This window comes from Choloepus didactylus, chromosome 17, assembly GCF_015220235.1.
Source record: "Choloepus didactylus isolate mChoDid1 chromosome 17, mChoDid1.pri, whole genome shotgun sequence".
NCBI classification, from domain to species: Eukaryota; Metazoa; Chordata; class Mammalia; order Pilosa; family Megalonychidae; genus Choloepus; species Choloepus didactylus.
In genome coordinates, this window is record NC_051323.1 from 27,658,476 (window position 1) to 27,680,221 (window position 21,746).

Here is a 21,746-nt window from a genome sequence, read left to right on the forward strand (position 1 = left end):
TATCCTGGTGATTTGGGATGTAATGTCCTGTAGATGTCTGTTAAATCTAATTCATTTATCAGATTGTTTAGGTTTTCAATTTCCTTATTGGTCTTCTGTCTGGTTGATCTATCTATAGGAGAGAGTGATGTGTTGAAGTCTCCCACAATTATTGTGGAAACATCAATTGCTTCCTTTAGTTTTGCCAATGTTTCTCTCATGTATTTTGTGGCACCTTGATTGGGTGCATAGACATTTACGATTGTTATTTCTTCTTGCTGAATTGCCCCTTTTATTAGTATGTAGTGGCCTTCTTTGTCTCTCAAAACATCCCTGCATTTGAAGTCTATTTTATCTGAGATTAATATTGCTACACCTGCTTTCTTTTGGCTGTAGCTTGCATGAAATATTTTTTTCCATCCTTTCACTTTCAATTTCTTTGTGTCCCTGTGTCTAAGATGAGTCTCTTGTATGCAACATATTGATGGTTCATTTTTTTTGATCCATTCTGCGAATCTATATCTTTTAATTGGGGAGTTTAATCCATTTACATTCAACGTTAAAACCGTGACGGCATTTCTTGAATCGGCCATCTTATCCTTTGGGTTATGTTTGCCATATTTTTCCGTCTCTCTATTAATATCCTTTATTGTACCCATACCGAATCTCTTTAGTACTGAACCTTTCTCCAAGTCTCTCTGTCCTGTCTTTGTTTCTCTGTCTGTAGGGCTCCCTTTAGTATCTCCAGTAGGGCAGGTCTCTTGTTAGCAAATTCTCTCAGCATTTCTTTGTCTGTGAAAAATTTAAGCTCTCCCTCAAATTTGAAGGAGAGCTTTGCTGGATAAAGTATTCTTGGCTGGAAATTCCTCTCTCTCAGAATTTTAAATATATCGTGCCATTGCCTTCTCGCCTCCATGGTGGCTGCTGAGTAGTCACTACTTAGTCTTATGCTGTTTCCTTTGTATGTGGTGAATTGCTTTTCTCTTGCTGCTTTCAGAACTTGCTCCTTCTCTTCTATGTTTGACAGTGTGATCAGTATATGTCTCGGAGTGGGTTTTTTTGGATTTATTCTATTTGGAGTTCGCTGAGCATTTATGATTTGTGTATTTATGTTGTTTAGAAGATTTGGGAAGTTTTCCCCAACAATTTCTTTGAATACTCTTCCTAGACCTTTACCCTTTTCTTCCCCTTCTGGGACACCAATGAGTCTTATATTCGGACGCTTCATATTATCTATCATATCCCTGAGGTCCATTTCGAGTTTTTCAATTTTTTTCCCCATTCTTTCTTTTATGCTTTCATTTTCCATTCTGTCATCTTCCAGGTCACTGATTCGTTGTTCAACTTCCTCTAGTCTTGTACTATGAGTGTCCAGAATCTTTTTAATTTGGTCAACAGTTTCTTTAATTTCCATAACATCATCCATTTTTTTATTTAGTCTTGCAATGTCTTCTTTATGCTCTTCTAGGGTCTTCTTGATTTCCTTCATATCCCGTACTAGGGTCTCATTGTTCATCTTTAGTTCTTTGAGTAGCTGCTCTAGGTGTGTCTCTTCTGGTCTTTTGATTTGGGTGCTTGGGCTTGGGTTATCCATATCGTCTGGTTTTTTCATATGCTTTATAATTTTCTGTTGTTTTTGGCCTCGTGGCATTTGCTGTCCTTGATAGGGTTCTTTTAGGGTTTGTAGACCAGTTGAAGTCCTTATCTCTAGTTTATCAGATCTACAGCTTCGTGGAGTACACTTTCTCTAACTAACCAGCAGGTGGCGTCCACGAGCCACCTGTTCTCCACAAGGCAGATCTCCCCTGCTTAGCCTTTTTGGTGAGTGGGGGAGTGAGTCTTGTGGGGCCCAATTGGTGTCCCAAGCTTGCGTGTGTAGTTGGTGTTGCCTGCCCTGTATGTGGGGCGTGTTTCTGGGCAGTCGGGGAGGGGGGTGGCCCTAACAATCAAATCTCCCTGATGATCCTAGAGTTTTAAAGCTACTGCAATAGTCTAATCCTTCAGTTCAGTCCTGCCACAGTTTGTCTCTGCCACTGACCCACAAGTCTTTGGTATTGGCGTATGGCTCCTGAGACTTGCAAGTGGGCCCCTCTTCCAGGCTGTGCACCCCGGGTCCTCTGTTGAGGGATGACTGTGCTATGTCACAGGTGAGTGCCGTCCCCCCAGGGCAGTTCTGGGCTGCTGGGCTGTGTTGGGAGGCTCCCAGTCTGCTCAAATGATGGCTGAATGGGGCTCTGTTAATTCACACTGCTCCCCCTTCCCAGCTCTGGGACATTCAGCTGAGGTTGCAGGGAAGGCTAATGTCCACGCCCAGTTTTGTGGTGTGTGCCTGTTATTTGAAGCACTTCCGTCACACTGGGTTGTCTGGGGCAGCTCTGGGCTATGGGGCTGGCGATGGGCAGGAGTGTTTCCTGTCCACCAGGATGGTGGCTGTGAGCGGACACCCCCCTTTTCTTGGGAAGTTGTGTTGTTTAGTGAATTTTCTCAGCCACTGGATTATTGCCTTTTGTCTCAGAGCTCTCTTATTTCTGCTCTTGACTTGACGTGCCCAAATTTCAATTCTTTGAAGCTTTCTGTATTGAGCTTCTTAGAGTAATTTTTTTAGAAAAAGCAAAAAGGATTTTAAAAAAAAAAAAAAAAAAAATGGCCCTCCTCAGAGATCTAATGGGTTATTGAAATGCTAATAGACAAAGCAACCAGGGCCATTAAGGAAAGGTGCCCTGGGCAGAGAGATCAGCCTTGCTTCGGGATTTGCATATGCGCCTCAAGGCCTGATCTCCGCCCTTCCCCTTTCTGTGTTCACCAGAACTCCAAAAATCCTCTGCTTTTACTTTGGAGCTTCTCGTGTTGTTTTCCTTCTATGCCCGTCTCCTCTCTGCTGGGCTGGCTGCTCTCAGAGTCTCTGGTGTCTGGCCTCAGTCTATAGATTTCGCTGATCTCAGCAGTTCCACGTTTTCATGAGTGTTGTATGAAGTATGCCCAAAGACAGATTGCTCTGTGGTGTCCAGTCCACGCAGTTCCTGGCTTTTTACCTACTTTCCTGGAGGAGTAACTTAGCTGGAGTTTCTTGATGGGAGGCTGAAGGATCCATTTTCAAGATAGCTCAATCACATCACTGATAAGAGGGGGCTAGCTTTAACTGGAACTTCAGCTTGGGCTATGGATCTAAGAACTTAGTTATTTCTCCCTGGGCTTCTCCACAGGATGCTTGGGCTTCCTCACAGCATGGTGCAAAGTTCCACAAGTGAGCATTCCAAGACCGACTGATCTTTGATAAGGCCCCCAAAGTCACTAAACTGAGTCATAATGGTCTTTTCAACAAATGGGGCTGGGAGAGTTGGATATCCATATCCAAAAGAATGAAAGAGGACCCCTACCTCACCCCCTACACAAAAATTAACTCAAAATGGACCAAAGATCTCAATATAAAAGAAAGTACCATAAAACTCCTAGAAGATAATGTAGGAAAACATCTTCAAGACCTTGTATTAGGTGGCCACTTCCTAGACTTTATACCCAAAGCACAAGCAACAAAAGAGAAAATAGATAAATCGGAACTCCCCAAGCTTAGAAGTTTTTGCACCTCAAAGGAATTTCTCAAAAAGGTAAAGAGGCAGCCAACTCAATGGGAAAAAATTTTTGGAAACCATGTATCTGACAAAAGACAGATATCTTGCATATATAAAGAAATCCTACAACTCAATGACAATAGTACAGTCGGCCCAATTATAAAATGGGCAAAAGATATGAAAAGACAGTTCTCTGAAGAGGAAATGCAAATGGCCAAGAAACACATGAAAAAATGTTCAGCTTCACTAGCTATTAGAGAGATGCAAATTAAGACCACAATGAGATACCATCTAACACCGGTTAGAATGGCTGCCATTAATCAAACAGGAAACTACAAATGCTGGAGGGGATGTGGAGAAATTGGATCTCTTATTCATTGTTGGTGGGACTGTATAATGGTTCAGGCACTCTGGAAGTCAGTCTGGCAGTTCCTTAGAAAACTAGATATAGAGTTACCATTCGATCCAGCGATTGCACTTCTCGGTATATACCCAGAAGGTCGGAAAGCAGTGACACGAACAGATATCTGCACGCCAATGTTCATAGCAGCATTATTCACAATTGCCAAGAGATGGAAACAACCCAAATGTCCTTCAACAGAAGAGTGGATAAATAAAATGTGGTATATACACACGATGGAATACTATACGGCAGTAAGAAGGAACGATCTCGTGAAACATATGACAACATGGATGAACCTTGAAGACACAATGCTGAGCGAAATAAGCCAGGCACAAAAAGAGAAATATTATATGCTACCACTAATGTGAACTTTGAAAAATGTAAAACAAATGGTTTATAATGTAGAATGTAGGGGAACTAGCAATAGAGAGCAATTAAGGAAGGGGGAACAATAATCCAAGAAGAACAGATAAGCTATTTAATGTTCTGGGGATGCCCAGGAATGACTATGGTCTGTTAATTTCTGATGGATATAGTAGGAGCAAGTTCACAGAAATGTTGCTATATTAGGTAACTTTCTTGGGGTAAAGTAGGAACATGTTGGAAGTTAAGCAGTTATCTTAGGTTAGTTGTCTTTTTCTTACTCCCTTGTTATGGTCTCTTTGAAATGTTCTTTTATTGTATGTTTGTTTTCTTTTTAACTTTTTTTTCATACAGTTGATTTAAAAAAGAAGGGAAAGTTAAAAAAAAAAAAAAGAAAGAAAAACAAGGAAAAAAAAAAGATGTAGTGCCCCCTTGAGGAGCCTGTGGAGAATGCAGGGGTATTCGCCTACCCCACCTCGATGGTTGCTAACATGACCACAGACATAGGGGACTGGTGGTTTGATGGGTTGAGCCCTCTACCACAGGTTTTACCCTTGGGAAGACGGTTGCTGCAAAGGAGAGGCTAGGCCTCCCTATGGTTGTGCCTAAGAGCCTCCTCCTGAGTGCCTCTTTGTTGCTCAGATGTGGCCCTGTCTCTCTAGCTAGGCCAACTTGAAAGGTGAAATCACTGCCCTCCCCCCTACGTGGGATCAGACACCCAGGGGAGTGAATCTCCCTGGCAACGTGGAATATGACTCCCGGGGAGGAATGTAGACCTGGCATCATGGGACGGAGAACATCTTCTTGGCCAAAAGGGGGAAATGAAAGGTAATGAAATAAGCTTCAGTGGCAGAGATATTCCAAAAGGAGCCGAGAGGTCACTCTGGTGGGCACTCTTATGCACACTTCAGACAACCCTTTTTAGGTTCTAAAGAATTGGGGTAGCTGGTGGTGGATACCTGAAACTATCAAACTACAACCCAGAACCCATGAATCTCGAAGACAGTTGTATAAAAATGTAGCTTATGAGGGGTGACAATGGGATTGGGAAAGCCATAAGGACCACACTCCATTTTGTCTAGTTTATGGATGGATGAGTAGAAAAATAGGGGAAGGAAACAAACAGACAAAGGTACCCAGTGTTCTTTTTTACTTCAATTGCTCTTTTTCACTCTAATTATTATTATTGTTATTTTTGTGTGTGTGCTAATGAAGGTGTCAGGGATTGATTTGGGTGATGAATGTACCACTATGTAATGGTACTGTAAACAATCGAAAGTACGATTTGTTTTGTATGACTGCATGGTATGTGAATATATCTCAATAAAATGAAGATTAAAAAAAAAAAAGGAAAAAAAAAAAAACAGCCTTAGACAATTGATTGAATTATTGAGAAAAATTAGTATTTGTAGAAGTCTGTCCTTAAAGTTTGCCCATGTTAAGGTAATAGCATCATTTATGCAAGTTCTCTTTCTGCAATACTTGATAATAGGAAAATAGTTGGGTTTTGTTTAGTTTTGTTTCCCAGTGTAGGTTTCAGCAATTCCAGAGTGGTAGTTTAAGTATAACCCTACTTAGCCTCTTTGTGCCTTATTTTTCTTATGTATAAAATGAGTCATAATAGTTGTACCTCATAAAATTGTTCTGGGGATTAAATCAGTCAACACATAAAGTGCTTAGAACAGTGCTTTGCAGAGAGACAGAACCCAGTAAGTGTTAACCGTTACCAAAAGGATAGCATAAGCATGAGTTGACTGCCAGTGTTGGGTGCTGAGTTTAGAAAGCGATAGAATTTCCAAGGGATATACTTTTAGCCTGTGTTTTTGTTCCAAATAGCTGTCTAATCCCAACAAGTTGCTATTTTTTGCAGAATTTTGTTCAGGACTTTTGTGGTTAAACCTAGGGGAATTGTTAGTGTTGCTTTCTGAGAGGCATATGATCTTCTAGGAATTTTGGTAATCTAAAACTGTTGAATACAGCCCAAGCAAGCATGGGCAGGGACAGTAAAAAATGTTTGAGTCCTGAGCTATGTCCTTTTTTTTTATTAATGCATTTTTTATTGTGAACTTTAACATATATACATAACAGTGACAACTTTCCAAGTATGATTTAACAAATAAGTTAGAGAGTAAATTTCAAAAAATGTCATGGGTCACAGTTCCACAACTTCAGCTATTTCCATTATTGTAAAACATAACATACATACAGGAAGGTGTTAACTTTTGATGTACAACTCAACAAGCAGTTATATAGGTAATTTCAGAAATTGTTATGGGTTACACTTCCAGTTTCAGTTCTTTCCTTGTTATGCAATATAGGTATATATAGAAAGATGAAAACTTTCAAAGCACAATTCAAGGAGTAGCTATAGAACAAATTTCAAGGATGTTATAGGGTACAGTTCCACCATGTCATGTACCTCCTTCCAGATATTCCAACATCCCAATAGCTAAAAATATACGTGTATTTATATAAAGTTTCAGTATTCAAAGAACTTTGTTAAATCTTATCTTGTTTGTTACTACCCCTTCCTCTCACTTACTCTCTTTCTCCATCTTCAGGGGTGTTTAGGCAGTGAACACGAGCCATGTCCTTTTAAAATTTATTTTCTAGGTGTGGGGAATTAGGTGATTAATTTGGGGTAGGGGTGGAGAGGTTGTATTTACATCACTCCCTTCTCCCAACCACTTAAATACTGCCATGCAGCTTTTTCTTGGCTTTAACTTTTCACGGAGCACCTGAAATTGCCTGTCCCTAACACATATTTTTCTTCCTGGCAATACCAGGAATTTCTCTTCTTGCAATAACCTGCTTTTCCCCTTCAGTATCTTTCTCCTCTCCCTATTTTTTAAACAAGCATGCAAAGTCCACTTTATTTACTGAAGTTTTTATTGTTGGTCCCTACCAGAAACAGAGTTGACAAATACAAGGAGCACTGAGGAAGTGACAAATGTTCAAATAATCTCAAAAAGTTCTAGTCATAGTTGCAAAGTTGTTAACGGTCTACAGTGAAGTGTAACTATTTTATCTTGTACAGGTGTCCTTTCTAGTCTCTTTCCTAAGTGGTCCCATAATAGGTTCTCTTATTTTATTTAGGAATTAACCCCACCCAGCCTTCTCTGAGGTGTGGGTTAGTGGAATTAGAAACCCTGGACTACTATACCTCTTGGAATCTCTGTTTTCTCATTTATTAAATGGGGGTAAATACTTGTACTTGGTGTGTTTGTAATAGAAATTAAATGAGTTAATATTTGTTGTGTTAATATATGGGTTTCATTTCTAGTTCTACCGTATATTACCTGATCGGCTTTTCTGACCCACTCAGTTCTCTTATCTGTAAAATTCACAGGGCCATTGTAAGGGTCAAATAAAATAATCTTAGATCAAGGTGTTTTGTTAATTAACATTCTATGCAAATGCAAAGTAGGCCTTAATCCAAAATTGATTCAAATTGACACCCCTTTTGATTTAAAAGGTTTCCCCAATGCTTTCTAAAACCTGTTTTTTGTTTTGTTTTTTTTTGTTTTAATTTTTCCAGGTATGAGTCTCTTATGCCAAGAAAAAACTTCCTTTTTTGGCCCTCAAAGATAAGCCTTTCTCTAAATATTGAACTGGCTTTAGAGCTACTTCTGTGTGGCTACCCCAGCTCCAGCCCCTTTCCTTCAACCACTTGAGAGAGACTGCTTAAATATTAAAATATTTTAAATGCACAAAACATTTACAAAGAGTAAATTCCCATCAAGGCAAGATGATAGTTCTCCCATCTCACTCCCAAGCACTCTTACCAAGTCTGATAAAATACCTAAAATGCAATTACTTTCAAATCTATTGCCTACACTAACACAAGGCTTAATGACCCTTTAAGACATCAGTCTGACAATGTTAGTAAACAAATATTAAGTACCTTACTATATACCCGGCACCATGCCAAAAATAGGGGAAATTCCCCTCCTGAAAACAAATCCTGTTATTCTCCAATTCCAGATTAGAACAGTAGTTCTCACTGGATGAAGGGTTGGAGAGGGGTTGGTGGGATGGGAAAGAGCAGTTGGCATCTGGTAAAGGCCAGGGATGCCCACTGAGCCTCCTACATTGCTCAGGACAGCCCCCAACAACGTCAAGATGTCAGTAGAGCCCAGGTTGAGAAACCCTGGTTTGGATTAGGAATAGTCCTTGGGAAAGATGTTAATTGCTTTCCCATCAGGATGAAAATAAATTATCCCTGTAGGTGATAGAATATCAGCACTTCTTTTGGCTCCCCTAAGTGGGGAGTCTAGAGTTTGCGCAGGTAGTGAGGCCCCTGTATCTTAGAAAGGGGAACGTGGACTTCACTTCCTCTGCTGCCAGTGTTGAGAAGCTAAAAGACATTGACAGAAAGTAGTAAAAGCATACTGCTGCTGCTGACACCATTGTTTCTCCTAACCCTTCTCTCCTTTTATGTAAAAATGCTTCCTATTAATTCTTCTGAAAATGAAAGAAGGAAGGTGATTACATTTTCCCCCTTTTCAAGAAACTGCTATAAATTTACCTCCTTTCAATCATCAGCTGAGTTGGTTTCATAAAATGGCTCTACCACAAATATACCAAAACAGTTCTTTCTGTTTGAATCATCCTTTTGAAATCAACCACAGGGGAACTCTAGTGTAGATGGAAATCTGTTTTGTCAGAGATAATGTATGCAGCCCAGCATTATATTTTTCACCATAAAAAAGAATTATAACCTTTTCATATTTTAAAACATTTCTCTTATTTTTCTCAGTACCCCACTTATGCTTGCCCACCCATCCACCAAAATAGAAATGTTCAAAAGATTGTATAAATATCTACAAAAGATTCGTTCTGTACCTTGCTTAATATTTGTTTTGCTTGTTTTTATTTTTCAGGGGAAGAATTTTGTACTTGTGTTCAGTAGGTGGTAAGCAAGAGCTGTGTGCAACGTAAATAATAAAAAAAAAAATGTGCTATGTTGAGGGAGCAATTTGGACAAAGATTGATTTCCCAGTTTTCCTTCTTAAGATGAAACTGACAGTTATATTTTATAGAAAGTGTTTCTTTGGGAAGGCTTGATATGACAATAATCATACTTCACTGGCCTTTAAAGAACAAATTATTTGAATGTTAAATTAATAAGGCTATTCCTAAGATAAATAAATATATATTTATTTATTTATAAATATATATATTTATTTATTTATGTCTAATTCATGTTCTCCCAACCCGCACAAAAAATAATGCTATTCCACAATATATTTAAAAAAAATTTTTTTTAACAGGAAGGTTAGATCTGCCGATAGCAACATTCTTAAATTTCAAGGATCATGCAGAGTTTCAAAGTAATAGAAATTATAGGAAACAGCCTTGTTATCTTAGCAAGTTTTTCCTTTTTCTATTCATGGGTAGAATTGATGGTGCCATTTCAAGTTCTGGGTGTTAGATCACAATAGCATAGAGCTGAAGATAACGCTGAAGACCAACAGGTGGGACCAGTACTTGAAGCGTTAGTATATACTTTATGTACACATCCATTTCAAGTTCTCAACTTCAGGAGTTTATTTTGAAGAATTCTATAGCTTTTAAATATAGAGAACAAATGCAAGAGCATATCTAGCTACTGGACTTTGTGAAAGACTCTAAACTGTTGTGAAAATCATGTTCTTTCGTCAGAATACACATAAAGATTCCAACAACTTCTTTATAACAATCGCCTATCAACGTGTATCGGTATTGCAATGAAAGGTTCCAGAGAGAGATAGCTATCATTTTGTTTGTGGTTTAAGATGCTAGTTACATATTAATTGAATATATGTCATTTTAAATTTAAGAAAACTGTTTTTCTTAGGTCATTTAAGTACATAATTAGCAATACTACTAAAGTGTTTTTTACGTCATTTAGATCTAGAAATAGAAGCCACATCTGAATGTGACTGAAATTTTGTCATTGATAAAATATCCCAAGATCTGACCTTCTGAAGGACCTAAGCAGAGTAAGAATATGTCTGATTGGAAATTGTTGTTTTTCTTGGCTAATTTCGGAAAGGGCTCTAGAAAGTATAGAATGGTGGGGATATGCCAACCTTAATCTTATTTTTGAGTTCCTTGTCTCATCTACGAATTGTTCCTTTTGCTGTTGGTCAATAAAACAAAACCTATAGTGTTATATACATTACTTGTAAATTCTTGTTAGGACCAGATGGTCTCACATCATTTCCAGCCCCAAAATTCTCTTCACTTTCTTCAGTCTCTTCATTTCAGAGATGAGGAAACAGATTGCTTTATTCAAAGAAAGCTAGAACGAGAACACAGGCCTTGCGATATACATAGTGTCAGCCAAATATGGGCATTCACATATCACTTTGAGATTCTTGCCATTTCTATGTTATAGCTATACTTACTAATTTTTAAACTGACTTTAAATAAATAAACTTATTTTTAAAGGACATTTTTGATACTACAAATGGAAAACCAGCATCACTTCCTATAAATAGAAAGTAGTTCTAAATAAGAATACGTATAAAAACAAAGCAATGCCATTAAAATTTAATTTAATATTTGATTTAATGTTATTAAATTTTTTTAAACCTTGCTGTTCTTAGAATGTGTAAAAGCGATGTTTTCATGTTTGATGACAGTACTTTATTGTGTAATAAGAGCACAGTTAAACCTTCTAATTAAGCTTCTGCTTAAAATGGAATGCTTTCTAGAGAAGGAATGAGAGGGTATGAATACATGTTCATATATTAAAGTATGAAAATCTCATAGAGATCTTTTGGGTCCATATAAAACCAAATTTTTCTTTGATTAATTTGAATTAATTTTTCTTAAAACTTAATCTTTTAAATTGAAGGTTTTAATTAGCATCAGTTTCTTTTTCTAAGTAGGGAATTTGAGCAGTATAGTTTGTTTACTTAAATAGAACATTTCCACTCAATTCTAATGTCTCACACTTGTGATATGCATATATGATGGTTTCTGTAACCTTTAACCAATCTAATGAATTAAAATCTGGTCAGTAAATGCAAATTCATTTGGGGAGATTAAAGGTTTTTCTAGTGTATTTGAATGGAGGAAATGTTTGTCTTAAAATAAGCATATTATCACTGCTTTAAAATAATTTAATATTTATTTTTAAATTTCCTAACAATAAATGTTTGTCAGAATTGCTGGTCTGAATGTGTGGTCAATTCCAGGGAATAAAAGAGGGTAAAAATATCCAGGCCTTCTTGTTCTTATTCATTGGGTAACAAATATTCTGTGTTGTCTTCTCTCCAAAAGTGCTGGTATATAAGTCATTGTGCTGTAGAAAAAGACTAGTTGGACTTTTCATTCATTAGTTTCCTATGAAACCTATTGGTGGAGGTATAAAATAGGAGACTTTTATGGCTTAACTAGTAAAACCTTTTTAACAGGAAAACCAGGAAGAGAAATAAATATAGGAAATATCTGGTTCCATTAAACTGCTAATGAAATAGACATGATAATATTTGGAAATTGTTTATTATAGTGATTTTTGGACTTACTGGAAAGAAGTATTAGTCTTTTGTTTCTCATATTTGTGTCATATTTACATTTTTAAAATTAAACTTTTCATTTTGAGATAATTACAGATTCACATGCAGTTGTAAAAAATGGTACAGGGATCCGTGTACTCTTTATCCAGTTTCCCTCAGTGGTAACATCTCACAAAACTGTAGTACAGTGTCACAACCAGGATATTGATGTTGACACAGTCAAGATACAGAACATTTCCATCACCACAGAAGGATCCCACATGTTCTCCTTTTATAGCCACACCTACTTCCCTCTCGCTTCCACCCCCTTCTTAACCTCTGGCAAACAGTATAATCTATTCTCCAATTTTATAATTTTGTCTTTTCAAGACTAATATCAGTGGAATCCTATAGTATGTAATCTTCGGGGATTTTTTTTTTTTTACTTGGCATAGTTATCTGATGATTCTTCCAGGTTGTTGCAGGTATCTGTTACTGAGTAGTATTCTGTGGTATGGTTTTGTACCACAGTTAACCTTTCACCTGGTGAAGGATATCTGGGTTGTTTCCAGTTTGGGGCTATTATGAATAAAGCTGCTATAAACACTCATGTACAGGTTTTTTATGAACATAAGTCATCATTTCTCTGGGACAAATGCCCAGGAGTTCAATTGCTAGCCATATGGTAGTTACATGTTTAGTTTTTCAAGAAGCTGCCAAACTGTTTTCCAGAATGGTGTTTTACATTTTTGCATTTTACATTACCACCAGCAATATATGAGTAATCTAGTTTCTCAGCATCTTCGCCAGTATTCACTGTTGTCGCTATTTTTTTATTTTTTCCTTTCTGATAAGTGTGTTGTGATACCTCATAGTGGTTATAATTTGCATTATTCTAACAGTTAATGATGTTGAACATCTTTTCATGTACTTATTTGCCATCTGTATATTTTCTTCATTGAAATGTCTGTTCATATCTTTTGCCCATTTTCTACTTGAATTTTTTTATTGTTGAGTTTTGAGAGTTCTTTATATATTCTATATAATAATAATAATCCCTTGTCGCATATGGGGTTTGCACATCTTTTCTCCCATTCTGTAGCTTTTCCTCTCATTCTCTTAACAGTCTTTGACAGAAGAAAAGTTTTTAATTTTGATGAAGTTTAGTTTGTCAATTTTTCTTGTGGATCAGTTGGTCAGTCTTTTAGTGTCAAGTCCAAGAGCTCTTTCCTTAGCCCTACATCATAAAGATTTTCTACTATGTTTCTTTCTAAAAGTTGTTTTATAGTTTTATGTTTTGCATATAAGTTCATGATTCATTTTGAGCTAATTTTTGTATAATGTGTGAGCTTTAAGTCGAAGTCCATGTTTTTGCATATGAGTACCCAAATTGCTCCAGCACCGCTTGCTGAAAAGGTTATCTTTCCTCCGTTGAATTGCTTTTACACATTTGTCAAAAATCAGCTGGGAATATTTATGTGGATCTGTTTCTGGGTTCTGTCTTCTGCTCCATTAATTTATGTCTGTCTGACCTCCAGTACCAATTTTGATTACTGCATCTATATAATTAGCCTTGAAATCACATAGACTGATAACTACTACTTTTTTTTTTTTTTTTTTTTTTTTTTAAATCATCATTTTATTGAGATATATTCACATACCACGCAGTCATACAAAACAAATTGTACTTTCGATTGTTTACAGTACCATTACATAGTTGTACATTCATCACCTAAATCAATCCCTGACACCTTCATTAGCACACACACAAAAATAACAAGAATAATAATTAGAGTGAAAAAGAGCAAATGAAGTAAAAAAGAACACTGGGTACCTTTGTCTGTCTGTTTCCCTCCCCTACTTTTCTACACATCCATCCATAAACTAGACAAAGTGGTGTTTGGTCCTTATGGCTTTCCCAATCCCATTGTCACCCCTCATAAGCTACATTTTTATACAACTGTCTTCGAGATTCATGGGTTCTGGGTTGTAGTTTGATAGTTTCAGGTATCCACCACCAGCTACCCCAATTCTTTAGAACCTAAAAAGGGTTGTCTAAAGTGTGCATAAGAGTACCCACCAGAGTGACCTCTCGGCTCCTTTTGGAATCTCTCTGCCACTGAAGCTTATTTCATTTCCTTTCACATCCCCCTTTTGGTCAAGAAGATGTTCTCCGTCCCACGGTGCCAGGTCTACATTCCTCCCTGGGAGTCATATTCCACGTTGCCAGGGAGATTCACTTCCCTGGGTGTCTGATCCCACGTAGGGGGGAGGGCAGTGATTTCACCTTTCAAGTTGGCTTAGCCAGAGAGAGAGGGCCACATCTGAGCAACAAAGAGGCATTCAGGAGGAGACTCTTAGGCACAAATACAGGGAGGCCTAGCCTCTCCTTTGCAGCAACCGTCTTCCCAAGGGTAAAACTTATGGTAGAGGGCTCAACCCATCAAACCACCAGTCCCCTATGTCTGTGGTCATGTTAGCAACCATGGAGGTGGGGTTGATAACTACTACTTTTATTATTTGTTTTCAAAATTGTTTTAGCTATTCTAGTCCCTTTGTCTTTCCATATACATTTTAGAATAATATTGTCTATATCTGCAAAAAATCTTGTTGGAATTTTGATAGAAATTACATTAAACCTGCGTAACTTGACTCATGAACATGGTTTTTCTCCATTTATTTCAATTTCTTTTGATTTCATTCATCAGCATTATATAGTTTTCAGCACACAAATCCTGTGCAAGTTTTGTTAGATTTATACCTAAGTATTTCTTTTGGGGGGAGTGATTGTAAATGATATTATATTTTTAATTTTAGTGTCCACATGTTCATTTGCTAATATATAAAAATACAGTTGATTTCTGTATGTATATCTTGTATTTTGTGACCTTACTGAATTCACTTATTAGTTCTAAGAGTTTTTTTTTTTTTTAGATTCCTTGGTATTTTCTTCATAGATAATCATGTAATCTACAGATAGGGAGCTTTTATTTCTTTTCAATCTGTATACCTTTTATTTCCCTTTTTTGCCTTACTTTGCTGGCTGGAACTTCCAGCATTGTATTGAGTAAAAGTGGTAAGAGTAGACCTTGCCTTGTTCCTGTTCTTCAGGGAAAAGCATCCAGTGTTTCACCATTAAGTTTAATATTAACTATAGGTTTTTTGTCAACATTATCAAATTGAGGAAGTCGCCTTCTATTCCTGTTTTCTAAGAGTTTTTATCATGAATGAGTGTTGAATTTTATCATGTGGTTTTTCTGCATTGATTAATATGATCGTGAGCCTTTAATGTGGTAGAGCGCATTTTCAAATGTTAAGCCGGTCTTGCATCCCTGGAATAAACCCTACTTGGTCATGGTGTATAATTCTTTTTTATATTGCTGAATTGTATTTACTGATAATTTGTGAAAGATTTTTGTGTTTATCAGGAAGGATATTGATCTGTAGTTTGTTTTTATTTTTAATTTTTTTGTACTTTGGTTTTAGTATCAGGGTAATACTAGCTTCATAAAATGAAATGAGAAGTTTCTCTCCTTTTCTGTTTTCTGGAAGAACAGAATTGGTATAATGTAGACTTCTTGAAACATTTGGTAAAATTCTCTAATAAAACCATCTGTGCATGGGGGAGATTTTAAACTGCTAATTCAATTTCCTTAATAGTTATTGAATTTTTCAAAATATATCATTTCCTATCAGATGAGTTATGATAATTTGTTTTTCAAAGAATTTTGCCTGTTTTGTCTAAGTTGTCATATATATATATAGAATTGTTCATAATATTCCTTTTTTTATCCTTTTAGTGTCTGCAGGTTCTGTAGTGATATCTCCTGTTTCATTCCTGTTATTCGTAATTTGTGTCTTCTTTCTGGTGTTTGTTGTTTGTTTTGTCATACTCATTTGAGGTTTGCCAATTTTATCGATCTTTTCAAAGAACCAGTTCATTATTTTGATTTTTCTCAGTTTTCCTATTATCAGCTTCATTGATTTCTGCTGTTCATCATTTTCTTCTTTCTGCTTGCATTGGGTTTATTTTGCTCTTCTTTTAAAGGTTCTCAGAGTGGGAGCTTAGATTATTAAGATGTTTCATCTTTCTAATTGATGCATTTAGTGCTGTAAGTTTCCCTCACAACACTGCTTTAGCAATGTCCTGCAAATTTTGATGTTTTATTTTCATTTTCATTCAGTGCAGCATATTTTTGTTTTGTTTTGTGGGCTTTCCTTGAGATTTCCTCTTTGACCCATGGTTATTTAGAAATGCATTGTTTAGTTTCCAAGTGTTTGATACTGATTTTTTGTTTTATTCATTCTGATACTGATTTTTTGTTTTATTCCATTGTGTTCCGAAAACACATTCTGTGTGATTTAAATTCTTCTAAATTTGGTGACTTTTGTTTTAGGGCTTATCTTTGTCTTTTAGTTGGTGTATTTAGACCATTTACATGTAATGTCATTGATAGGTTAGGGCTTAAATCTCCCATTTTATTTTTTCTTCCTGTTTTCTCTATGTTTCATTGCTGTTTTCTTTTACAGGTGTTATTTGAGCATTTTTTGCAATTCCATTTTGATTTATCGATCGTTTTTTTAAGTACATCTTGTTATACAGCTTTTATTTAGTGGTTGCTCTAAACTTATCACAGTTTACTGGTATCATTTAATCAAGTGAAGTAAAGAAACTTCACCTCCTTTATGCCCCTATATCCTTCCCCATTTATAGTATAAGTATCTTAAATATTTCCTTTACATACATTTTTGAACCACATCAGATAGTGTTATAATTTTTGTTTTCAACTACCAATCATAATTTAAAAATCTCAAGAGGGGAAGGAAGGTTTATTATATTTACCCATATTTTTGCTTACCTTGTTCTTCTTCATTCTTGATGTTCCAAAGTTCTTTCACATTTCTTTTCTGTTCAGAGAATTTCTTTCACCATTCTTTTAGGATAGGTCTGCTGGCAACAAATTCTCTTAGTTTTCCTTCATCTGAGAATGTCTTGATTTCCCTTTTATTCCTGAAGATGTTTTTGCTGAGTATAGGATTCTGGTTTGGCAGTTCTTTCCTTTCAGCACTTGAAAGATACTGTGCCACTTTCTTCTGACCTCTGTCATTTCTGATAAGAAACTCACTGTCATTCTAGTTGTTTTCCCTCTAGAGGTAAGATTTATTTTCCTATGGTTACTTTCAAGATATTTTCTTTGTCTTTACTTTTCAGAAGTGCAATAATGTTGTGTTTTAGCTTTGATTTTTTTGAGTTTATCCTGTTTGGAGTTTGCTCAGCTTCTTTCAGCTATAGTTTTATGTTCCTTTTCAAACTTCAGATGTTTCAGTCATCATTTTTTTAAGTACTTTTCCAGCTCTGCTCTTTTCCTCCTCTCATTCTAGGTTCCAGTGACACAAATGTTAGATCTTTTGTTATAATCCCAAAGGTCCTTGAGGCTCTGTTCATTTTTTTTCCATCTATTTTCTGTGTTGTTCAGATTGAGTAATTTCTATTGTTCTGTCTTCCAGGTTCTCTTATTCTTTCCTCTGTCCCTTCCATTTGGCTGTTGAGCCCATACACTGAACCTTTTATTTTGGTTAATGTATTTATTAGTTCTAAAATTTCTGTTTTGTTCTTTTTTATAACATCTGTTTCTTCTCTGAGAATTTCTTTGCTAAGACTTTCTGCCTTTTTATTTGTTTTAAGCATGTTTTATAATTGTTCATTGAAGCATTTTTATCATGGCTCCTTTAAAATCTTTGTTAGTTAATTCTAATATCTCTGTCATCTCATTGTTGACATCTATCAATTGTCTTTCCTCGTGCAGTTTTAGATCCTCCTGATTCTTGGTATGATGAGTGATTTTCTGTTGAAACCTAACATTTTCATTATGATCTGAGACTCTGGATCTTATCTAAACCTTCTGTTTTCACTGGCTTCCCCTGACACCACCCTGACAGGGATATAGGAGGTGCTCCCTCATTACTGTCCATTGGATGTAGAAGTCCTGGTTCCTTACCTGGCTCAATTGACACCTGAAGGAAAAGCATCTTTGTTACTTCTGGATGGCATGAGAGTCCCTGCTCCTCATGTGGTCTCTACTGACACTGCAGTGGGGGGTGCCTCATTACCACTGTGCGATGCTGAGTCCTGACACTTAATGGAGTCATCTTAATAGGCCTCATCTGACACCACCCCAGTAGGAGGAAGGAGGGGTGCCTCTTTACTGCCAAGTGGGGATGGAAGTCCAGTCTATCCATGTGGCCTCCACTGAGGCGGAGGAACATGCTACCAGTGGTAGGGTGAGTCTAAGCTCCGCACTCAGCCTTTGCTGGCCTTGATGGGATTGGGGACAGAGTGTTTTCTGTAGTGTTTGGCTTGTGTTGGATAGTTGTTGTCAAATCTTCTATCTTGTTAGGCTTCCACATTCCTGTTCCTTTGTCTGGAGAGAGAGCAAGGTTTATTGTTGTTGGGCTTTTTTTTTTTTTTTTCCTATGCCAGTTGGCATTTACAGGTCTGGGATGTATCAAGTAAAAAGGAGAGCCAAGAAACTCACCATTGTGTTGTTCCTTGGGTCCTGGGGTCCCTAGCTGGTCTGTCTTTCGCTTTTCAAAGTCTTATATATAATGTCCAGGGTTTTTAATTGTGCTTAGTGGGAAGAATAGGGAAAAGCACATCTACTCCATCTTAATGGTTGGTGGTTTTGACAAATGTGTAATTATTATTGGGGAAAATGTCACGTACTTTGTTTACTGTATGATGCTTTGCACAATATGTTCAAGAGGACTGTTAGAAAGTAACATTTTTATTTAAACTGAAATTCATTGTTCACATTATTAATTGAAGCTTTTTCCCTCTAGGAGATAATGCAAAAGGTGTCCCCAGACTCCTGATCAGTGAATAAGGATTTGAGAAAGACAGCCAAGCTCATGTTTTCTCCTGATCAAGAAAATCATCCATCCAAAGCACCAGTAAAATATGGTGAACTCATTGTCTTAGGGTAAGGTTTCTCCATCTGATGAGACATAAAATTGAATAATATATAGTAACTTTGACATCTGTTAAAAGTGTTTATTTAGGATTTATATCCTACGTATTTCCACAGGAGATTTAAAACTGAAAGGTAATGTTACCAAATGAGGAAATGTTTTAAATTCTCCTATTTAGGCCATCTCTTAAAAGTGCTCAAATAACTACATAAACTTTGACTCACCCTCAGCCCCCAAAAGGGCAAAATTTCCTGAAGATGAAATGAAAAAGTTATTTATCTAGTACACATAATCATTCCATCTTCCAGAAAAGTTGCCTCAGCAGACTTTACCCAAAATCCCCTCCCCTATCTTCTGCTTTAGGTCATTTCACATAGTTGAGTATTTATTTGTTCTTTAGACCCTCTGAGATACCTGTTGGTTTGTGCTTATGGTCCAGTTGTGACATACTTCTTGATGAAAGAAGTTTTACAGGCATATGGTAATGTGGTGACTCAAGCCCAAGACTCAGTTCCCAGAGACACAGTCTGAAGACTGAGGAATAGATGATTCCATTATTTCAGTTTCTTCAATCCAAATTTGCCATAACTGTCTCTGTTAACTAGAAATCTCAGAAACAAGAAGTTGCAAAACTTACCATTCCCCTCCTGTTTCTCCTTTTGCCTAACGAAGCAGCTTTAAACATCACAGCATGTTTTAGAGTCAGGTTTGTGCAAGTTAATGTTCATGAGCATGTATTAGTTGTTTCAGATGAGAGAATAAGAGAAACTGGGGAGATAATATGGTGTTATTCTAGATTTCAGTCTTCTTGCAACACCTAGCTATGTGACCTTGGGCAAGTTACTCAACCATTATGGGTCTTAGTTTGCCCCTCAGTAAAAACACAATTAAAGGGATAATCTAAGGCCCTTTGAGACTTAAAATGTTTTTCTCAAAAACAGAACTTAAAAGATATTAATAAGTAAATAGAAGATTACAACTTCAAATCACATGGATTGATTTGATTACAGACAGCTTTTAACTACCAAAAACCCATTCTAAGTTAAATTCTTCTAGCAAGAAATTTGAGTCATTTGAAGAATAGAATTTAAAATTCAGTATTTTGTTTTAAATTGCCTCTCTTAACCTAGCAGTTTCTCAGTTAATCCTTAGTAATAGTAATATCTTTACATCTGGCACTTGGTGTTGTAAAATGCAAATAATATTTCTTCCCAGCTCTCTAGGAGAGGCGAACCTAGACAAAGTTGTCGGTTTTATGCTGTTGCTACTTTAATAGCACAATACAATGTGGAAATAGAGCTCATGGATCCAAAAGAAAGAGGAAAGAGCCATGCAACCTGGAGGATGGTAGGGAGGGGTAGTGGGGAACCCACAGTGGGGCTAGTGGCAACCAACAAACAGCCTAGAATAGCAAAATTAGTGTAGTAGCTAAGAGGCTCTACTCTGCACTTTTAGCAAGAGCTAGTCAAGATTGGCAAGTACTTTCTCCAGTAGAAATCAGTGTGTTTTATTTTTTATAAAGAGTCAGTATAATATATGACAATCATTGAAATAACTCATGACTTTAGAACATGATTCTTCCTTGTCATCCCATTTTATGATCACATTCTTCCCCAGTCTCAAAACTGTCCCTTTTTCCTGGCTCATTTTCCCAGATTGACCAACTCTGTGGGTTACAGTCAACCAAAGATTTTGTTGAGGGGATGGGGAGAACTGTCCGACAATGAGAAGAGATTATTAAGGTACTTGTTGTGCCACAGTGAAGCAATAGAGAAGTTTACTGAAATAAAGGAGGAATATAATATGTATCTTTAGAGTAGTTTCCTCTAAGCATAATTTTATTTATTCTAGTTATGCTTTCAAGATAATACTGCCTCTGACAAATTCATAGCAAATTTTACCATGCTCTTTGTGTAAACAAATTTGACCTGCTGGTCAAATCACAGAAAAATAGAGATAAAAAATTTAGGGTTTTGTTTTAAATAATAGCACAACCTTAGAAGAAGAGTCAGAGACCGAGAGATTGATTAGTTTAGAAAACAAAGATAAAAGTTCCTTTATCAAATTGCTGCCTTTTCATTTTCTTGGTATTTATTTTTTATTTTTATTTTTCTGTTATGAGTCACTGTATTGTAATAAAAGATAATTAGCAACTGCTTTAGCTTTAAAGTATTATTACCCTTTACATTGTATAACAGGATAATAATTTGACATATTGGTTGGTGTGTTTTAATTCTTGATAAATAACTTTCTTAACCGCCCCCCCCCCCCCCCAAAAAAAAAAGCGGAGTTACAAAAGCATGATGAACCAACCTGAATTCAAATTCTGGCTTTGGCAGTGTCATGTGTGATCTTCAGAAAATAACACATTTCCTTTGAGGATTCTGTTTCCTAACCTGTAAAAATGGGGACAGAGACACCAGTCTTGTAGTTTCTATGACGATGGATTAGGTGAGGTGTTAATATTGGATAGAACTCAATAGTGCATGGTTCGTAGTAAGCACTCAAAATTTTTTTTAAACTTCCTTCCTATTGGTTCAATCTTTGCTTATTACTTGCTTACTTTCAGGACACATACATGTTATCATGGTTGTAAGGTTTGAACAACAAAATTATGTTTGCATCCTACTTAGAAGGCATCTCGGTTGAACAGGATCGGCGAACATAATGTGAATGTGTCTGAGATTTAACAAACTAGCCTAAAAATTCCTTATTTCAGAAGTTCAACTATTTTAAGTATCTGGTTCACAATTAAAGCAGTTTCTATTTTGAATAATACATACTGTACTTTAAAGGTTATATTAGCACTTAGAAACATTCACCTTTAAAAAATACAAGTTATTAGGGGACAGATCTCCCATTAATTGTCTCTTGATTATCTCCAATAAAAGAGGGAAGAAAAAGTAGAGCTAACTCAAAGCTATGTATAATCCAAAAGGTACTTCTCTGTGTCCTGAACATAGTCAGAAAGAATCT

At 36.5% G+C, this 21,746-nt stretch overlaps 1 protein-coding gene across 4 annotated transcripts in view; it reads left to right on the plus strand.

The window, feature by feature from the left end:
- Window positions 1–21,746, plus strand: part of PELI1 (pellino E3 ubiquitin protein ligase 1) — a 74,400-nt gene that overhangs the window by 42,957 nt on the left and 9,697 nt on the right. For 3 of the 4 annotated variants that reach the window (XM_037806887.1, XM_037806888.1, XM_037806886.1), the window contains one exon: window positions 18,642–18,781. In XM_037806887.1, coding sequence (XP_037662815.1) covers window positions 18,711–18,781 — 71 coding nt within the window. In that variant the 5' untranslated portion in view covers window positions 18,642–18,710. Of the gene's footprint in view, window positions 1–17,574; window positions 18,084–18,641; window positions 18,782–21,746 lie in introns of those variants that run through there. The other variant, XM_037806889.1, reaches the window with a different exon arrangement.